Genomic DNA, 7480 nt, shown 5'->3' on the forward strand with positions numbered 1-7480 from the left:
AATTGTTCTGTCATCTTTTTTTGCTTATTCTTGATTTAATCACTATTGCGTGATCTGTACGTAGTTTCTGTATTGACATCTACTGCCCCCCCCCCCCCCCCCCTCCCCACCCATCCCCCTCGCTCTTGGTGCAATCAAACTACGTAAAAAAAATTTCAATATGTTATTGCTGCAGTAGCCAGAATGTTTCAGTTGTTTAGGTTCATTGTCAGACTTATTAGGCACATGCATTACTGTCAAGAAGAGACATTGTTGAAATGACTGCTCGGACTTTCTTTCAAGTTTAAGTGAGTTCCGGAGGTGCAAGAATTATTTCAGAGTGGCGCTCTGTTGTGTTGTCTGGCGAGTCACTTGAGTGCATGAAACGGCTGCTGTTGCCTTTGTCATGCAGGTGCTACCTGAAGACCTTTGTGCAGTACGGTGACTCGGAGCTGGCTTCACGACTGCTGCCAGCCTTCATGGAGCGACTGTCCGTATGCTTTGGGTCGCGGGGCTACTGCGAACGGCTGCGCAAGTGAGTATAGCTTCCTTGCAGATGCTTTGTACCACTCGTTGAGATGTAGGTGTCGAAAAAACACTGTTGCAAGGAAAGTTGGCGTTCCTGTGTGAACTGATGTATAGTAGCCTGAATTAATTTTTAGCACAGTCTTCAGGACTACAGATAAGAAGAGCATTTATTTATGATGTGACTCGCTTGTGACTGCAAAGAAAGGAATCCTGGAGCAAAATTAATCATTCCCCATTAGTACAATGTCTCTCATAGCCTTAGTGTTGCTCTGGTACATCGAGGTCGATCAATCAGTTCATAATTTATTCAGTATTCCTGACTGCTATGTCTCATTGCCACAATGTTGCCCGGGATGTGAAGGTTGATCAATGAATGAATGAATGAATGAATGATCAATCAATCAATCAATCAAGCAAGCAAGCAATCAATGAAACAAAAAGTTGTCGCGAATCATTTGGTCATGAATGTGCATTGTTGTTTTTAGCATAATCTGTAATTTGATGCACTTATGCATTGATATGACAATTGCCACCATTCCATTCTCAGCTCAGCTGCCTCTTACATGTGCAGGCATGCATATGTCAAGTTTCAGCATTTGAATGGGCTGTACTGTACTTGTTGAAAATAAATTTTTCAAAATTGTGTTCGTAAGGTGTTTGCAATGTGGTATCTTTGTAATGTGCTGGGAGATTTACAATCACAGGAAGAGTAAGAACTATGAAGATATTCGGCAGTGTTTAACTCCGCACATTGTTGTGCAGAGTGTTCCACTTTGCTTGAGCATAAATGCACAAAGAATTGTTGGTGATATTTTTTGTCGCAGACTGTTTTGCAAGTTTCCCGCCAAGTGCCCTGTGTTACCATGTTGTGTTTCAGTTATACGAAATGCGATAAAAAAAAAATTTTGGAGGACGCCTAAGCTTCGCCTTTAAGAGTCGAACGCGATAGCATTGAAAGATCTCTGCGCACTTATCACGCTTTTTCCTCGTATATTCAAATTGCAATCCGACGCTATTACGTCTGTATGTTGTGGTTAAGTCGTACTTTTGCGATTTTTATGACGGATTTTGCTTTGATAAATTCAATTTTTGTTCACGAACGCCTTGCACCACGTGAAGGGCCTGCCCGGTCTGGGTGGTTCGGGATGATGTGGTTTGGCATGATTATTTCCGCCAACGACGCCAGCGCTTACGCCGACACCGATGCCGAATGCCAGATTTTCTGCGACACGGGGCCCTTAACGCTGTCGCGTTAAATGACCGGAGTGATCGCACAGCGCCCCACCAGTAAATGAAACACACGGCGGCTAGTGGTGCTGGCCAGTGCCAGTCTTTGGTAATGCAATGCCTCTTGCCACATCGCCCCATCATTGTCAGCAAGCTGCAGCAACTGAAGCAATGAAGTGCAGTGACAGGTTCGCAATCTTTTGATGCAGTGAAAGTGAAGGGCTTGGAATTATGTGTCTATGGAAAAGTTTTGCCTCAAGCTTCGGAGAACCATGCGAAACATGGAAAAAGCTGCAATGAGCCTTTGGGGACGAATTTATGAGCTGATTGCTGTGTTCATTTTTGAGTTGTACAATCGTTTCAGATTTGCCAGAGCGTGAACTGATGAAGATGCCTGAAGTGGATGATCTTCCACGTCAGCAGATGATGTTCACGTCAATGCAGTTTATGATTTAATTTTCCAAAATCGCCGTTAGACTGTCGGAGAGATTGCTGAACATGTAGGCATCAGCTTTGGATCATGCCAAGCAGTTCTGGTAGAAACGTTCAACTTGCATTGCACCACTACGAAATTTGCAGCCCCATGTATTGACAGACGCCCAGAAACCGAACCGATGTTAACATCAGTCAAGAACTGCTTGATTGTGCCAGTGATAATGAGAACATTTCGAAGACCATTGTAACAGAAGTCAGAACCTAGGTGTGCAGTCATGACATTGAAACCAAGGTTCAGGCGTCACAGTGGGTGGGGCTAGAATCGCCCTGAATGAAGAAAGCTCAGGCGCGTTGACCCAGCATGAAGGGGATGCTCATGGTTTTTTTTTTGAGAGGCAAGGGTGTAATCACTAATGACCACAAATACTTTTCACGTGGACAGACAGTAAACAAGAACTTTTACGCAGCAGTTCTGGAGCATCTGATAGAAGCCTTGTGCTGGATGAAGTCTTAGCTATTGGAAAACCAGAGTTGGGTGTTGTACCATGATAACACACCAGCTCACTCATCACTTCTTGTGCGTGATTTTCGGATGAAAAATAGGTCGACTGTTGCACCCCAGCCAGCCTACTCTCCAGGTATGGCTCCGGTAGACTTCTCCAAATTTTCCAAGGTAAAGTCTACCTTAAAAGGAGGCCATTTCAACACATTTGATGAGATCAAGAAAAAATTTTAGAAGTATTCATTCGCTATTCATAATGAAGCATTCCAGAAGGTTTTACCAAGTTGAAGAAATGTTGGGAGCGGTGTGTTGCTGGCAAAGGGAACTACTCTTAAGGCAAACATTTTGAGTAAACTGGAGAAGCTGGGTCAGAGCTGGGCGATTTGGTATTTGGGAACCCAGTGGCAGAAAGAATGAAGGACAGTGGAAAACAATTTCTCTGAACCTGGTAAGAGGTTCTCCTTGCAGAAGAACCCTTGCTGGCACAAGCCAGCATTTCTGACAGGAGTTCCAGTAGGCTGCTTTGAAATTTTATTAGAGAGTACTGTTTTAGTCGGTGCTATGTTGTATTTTTTACTGTTCTTCATCCATCTTATGCACACTGCTACTGAATTCCAAAACTTGAGTAAGTTGATTGTGAATGTATAGTTGTGCTACTTAACTCTTGTTAGAGCTATGCAGTGAGAGCTATGTAAAAAGACCTAACTAAAACATGAGCAGACGCACAAAAATGATTGCCACAGTCAACAACTGTTCTTGTTGCCTCAGTGGTGGTTGTTTGTGCTGTTGTTGGTTTGTGCCATTGTTGATTTGTGCAGCATCCTGTGTGTGTGATTGTATTCTCTTCGTGTGTGTCTTTTTAGAGTTATGCAGTGCAACTTTGCATTGGTGATCAAGAATCAACTTACCTAAGTGCAAATATTTATCGAGTATGTTGCATCTGCTGAAGTAAAGTTCTTATTGCAACAGTTTGGTCTTTTTTCTGTCTTGATAACACCTCCTATTTAATGAAATTTCAGAGCAGCTCATAGCGCTGATTAACAAAATTTTCCAGGCTGCTGGCCGACGTGCTTCCCAAGCTGTTCCGCAAGTTCCCCGATGTGACCTTTCTGCTAACTTCTGAGTTTGTGGAGTTCCTCAGCCACACCAGCTCGTATGATGCAGGACCCGACTTCTTTGCGAACCTGGTAAGAGGCTCTCCTTATACAGTATAGAGCACTTATAACGTAACCGATTATAGTGCAGGACTGGATATAGTACGGTCTTTTCAGACTCCTGTTAATTTTCTCATAGCACTCCATGTATACGCATACCGCTTACAGTGCAGCTGCGTGAGACGAAATACCGGTTATAATGCGGCTTCCGCGAGAAAATCTCGCCGACAAGGGCGGCAGCGAGCACGCTTCTCAACAAGATGCGCGCTGCTGGCCGGCGTATGCATTATTCAATGCAATCAAACTCTCGTTAATTCGGACTTATTTGGCCACACATCGGTTAATCCGGACTACTTTCGGAGCTCGGTGAGTGAGGAGCGCCGCAAATGTGCGACGCAAAAGAGCAAGAACGGCGCTAGCGTCCAACCGAAACGAAGTGGCGGAGTCCGCATCGCCACAGCCATCAGTTGAAATCGTACGTGAATGACAGCAACACCGGAACGCTTCGAGCCTATTTGTGTCTTTAGAGCCTGAATTCTTGCGTTTACCACCGTGTATAACACCGCGTTGGCCGTGGGCTTTCGTAACTGCATAGTCGTCATCCACGATCGCGTCGATAGCGGCCGCGGTTTTCTCCGCAGCGGTTGTGGCGAACAGTAGTTTCGTTTTTACTCGGTACGCGTGTCGGCCGCGTGCCTAGAAAACTGCGTAGTCACCATCGATAGTCGCATAGATAGCGACCGCGGTTTCAACTGTAGTTGTTGCCGCGAATGGTAGTTAATTTGTCCAGATTCGGTGCGTGCGTCGGGCGCGTGCCTTCAGCAACGCAAAGTCGCCGTTCGTAATCGTGCCGATAGCGGTCACGGTTTTCTTCGCAGCGGTTGCGGCCAACAGTTGTTTCGTTTTGACTTGGTGCAAAGCTGTCGAGCTTGAACAGCACCGGCTACATCGCGATAGTACAAAGCGCGTCTACATGCTTGGTCTACATGTTTTGCATACGTGCAGTGCTTGAAAATCGTTCTTTTGGTTATAGTGTGGTACCGCTTATAGTGCAGATATTCGCAACTCCGGCGACTTACGTTATAAGCGGTCTACACTGTAGTAGAATCCTTGCTGATGCAGCTTGCCTTGTCTGACAGAATTTTCAGAAGCTTGATTTTGTGGTTCAGTAGGGCGTGCGGGTTTTATCAGCGGTCAGGAGTACTTTTTTACTTTTTTTTAAATTCAAGTACCCTAAAGGCCCATAGGGCATTACATAGGGGTGTTACAATAAATCAATAATAGTGACAGTAGACGCATTAAAACAGGTAATGCATGTTAAAATAAAAACAACACAAAAAAAGACAGACCATAAACACAGTTAAAACGACACATCCTAAACCTTGAAGACACCTATAGCCATTAAGAGGGGTGTTACACAAGATAAAGGTTACTTAGAATGAGTAATTTAAAAAAATGCTTGTTACAATAGGTATACATAACAGCAGATACAACATATAAAAACATTAAATAAGAAAATAACCAGTACAAGGTGCTCATCTAAAACAAAGCCAATTTCACAAGGAACATCAAAATATGTTGTTGAAAAAAAAAAATTTGACATGAAAAAAAGAGCACTAGACCACAATGATGTCTTGAACGATTGAGCAAGAAAATTCGATGCGTGTACTTTAAAATAGTGTTTTAGTTTTTCTAGGAAATCATCATGACTTAGAGCGGATATGATTTCATGTAGTAACTTATTCCAGTAATATATTGCGAGAAAGAGAGGCGAATGGCTCAAGAAGTTAGTGCACGCCAGAATGGGCTGCACTTTAAACGGAGGATCAAGGCGCGGGAAGATGCGATAGGCGGGGCCTGATGTGGCATGCGCTGAAAGACGACCTGCAGTGATAAAGCTCGTGAAAATGCGAAAGAAGTGCTATGTGTCTACGATTTTCTAGAGAGGGAAGATTTAGTGAATTTTTAATGTTGGTGATGCTGGACATTCGTGAGTAATTTTTCGTAATGAAATGGGCTGCTTTGTTTCGGACTGACTCGAGCTTGTTTATGAGGTACGACTGAGTACTTGCTGGACATTAGAAATCTCTCAAATCATCTGTCGGTGAATGTGACAACATGTTGTAAGTTAGGTTGATAGTGACTTGACCGTTCTTTTGCGTACTAATGAGGGTCTCACAGGCCACTCAAAACGAAATCTTCTCGCCACAGTAGCCGAGTGGCTATCGTGTTGCGCTGCTGAGCTCAAGGTTGCAGGTTTGATAACAGCCACGGTGGCTGCATTGCAACGGTGAAGAAACCCAAAATCGTTCATGTGTGTACTTAAATTTGTGTGCACGTTAAATAACTCCAGATGCTTAAAATTAAATTGGAGTCCCCCCCCCATTCCCACCCACTACAGCGTGCCTCATAATCAGATCGTGGTTTTGGCACACAGAACTCCAGAATTGAATTTTATATAATTAAAACGAAATCTTACTAACAGTCGGTCGTTGACTAATGTCAGAAACAAATACATTAAAGTTTTGTGGTCTGAAGAGATCTTCCAAAGGACAATATTTTTTGCATAAATCTATGATTGAAAATGGTCATTGTGATTCATAGGTCTTTATAGATCCTAAAACATACGCCAATTTGAGGCTTATCACTTAAGGGGCCTGTTTTAACAACAATTCCTAACCTTTACTATACGGTGCTTTATGGAACTATAGACTACATCATAGTGAAAGCTGTGCTAGGGTTAGCTGCAGTGCTTTTCTACAGAATAGATGAAAAATAGACAATGCATCTTATTGCATTGCCTGCATTGTAACAATGTAGCTGCATTTTACTTTTAATTATGGGCTGCTCTGTTCACCATTATGGTTGTGATGTCTTGATGGATCCTCCATGCCATTTTAGTGACACCTTAAGTAGTCAGTGCTTTGCAACCAAGGACATTTAGTATGGTTGTGACTAACAGTAAATTCAACCCCTCACTATTATTCCCCCCCCCCCCCCCTCCTCATTGCAAAAGCAAAAGTGATGAAAAAAAAAAAAAGGCAAGCATTCTCCTTGTGTCCCCTCTGACGCAGGTGTGGGCCATTGGAGAGTTTGCCTCGCCCAACGAGAGCTCTCTCTGCTCGCCCAAGGCGGTGTGCGACTTCTTCGAGGTGCTCGAGTTGTTGGCCTTTGAACTGCTCAGTACGCAGGGCTTGTTGAGCGAGCGTCGCACCAGGCTCCTGTGCATCGTGATCACCAGCCTCTCTAAGGTGACACTCGCTGCCCCTCTCCAGGATTGTGATGGTGGCAGACATCAAACGACAGTAGAACTTCTTTCGGCTATTTGCTTGGAACAGTAGTGAAATCGGGGTTCATAGTGATTCTTGAAACCATTGAATGTGAAACTGCCGTTAAGGCCTTGAAAAGCCCTTAACTTTCATGGAGCGCATGATATCCGTCGGTCAATCTGGGGCAGGAAGAAGCCGGCCCGCACCAAGTAGCACAGCCAGACAGGAAGCATATGAAAGCGAGTGGGCACTCAAGCCCTGTCATGCACCAAGCAATTGCTACGCATATGCACTACAGATGCATGTAGCTGCGATCTGCTACGTAGCGTAGATACCGCGGCCACTGCGGGGCACTGTGACAAGTCCGTTGGCTGAGAGCACTGCGG

At 44.2% G+C, this 7480-nt stretch overlaps 1 protein-coding gene across 1 annotated transcript in view; it reads left to right on the top strand.

Annotated features, from left to right (window-relative positions):
- LOC119435731 (AP-5 complex subunit zeta-1) overlaps nt 1–7181 on the top strand; it is a 41881-nt gene extending 34700 nt beyond the window's left edge. The window contains exons 13-15 of the mRNA XM_037702456.2: nt 392–514; nt 3726–3858; nt 6900–7181. Of these exons, the coding sequence (XP_037558384.1) occupies nt 392–514; nt 3726–3858; nt 6900–7166 (523 nt within the window). The 3' untranslated portion in view covers nt 7167–7181. The remainder of the gene's footprint in view (nt 1–391; nt 515–3725; nt 3859–6899) is intronic.
- The last annotated feature ends 299 nt before the right edge of the window (nt 7182–7480 follow it).

The sequence above is a fragment of the Dermacentor silvarum genome, unplaced genomic scaffold (genome assembly GCF_013339745.2).
Source record: "Dermacentor silvarum isolate Dsil-2018 unplaced genomic scaffold, BIME_Dsil_1.4 Seq868, whole genome shotgun sequence".
NCBI lineage: Eukaryota > Metazoa > Arthropoda > Arachnida > Ixodida > Ixodidae > Dermacentor > Dermacentor silvarum.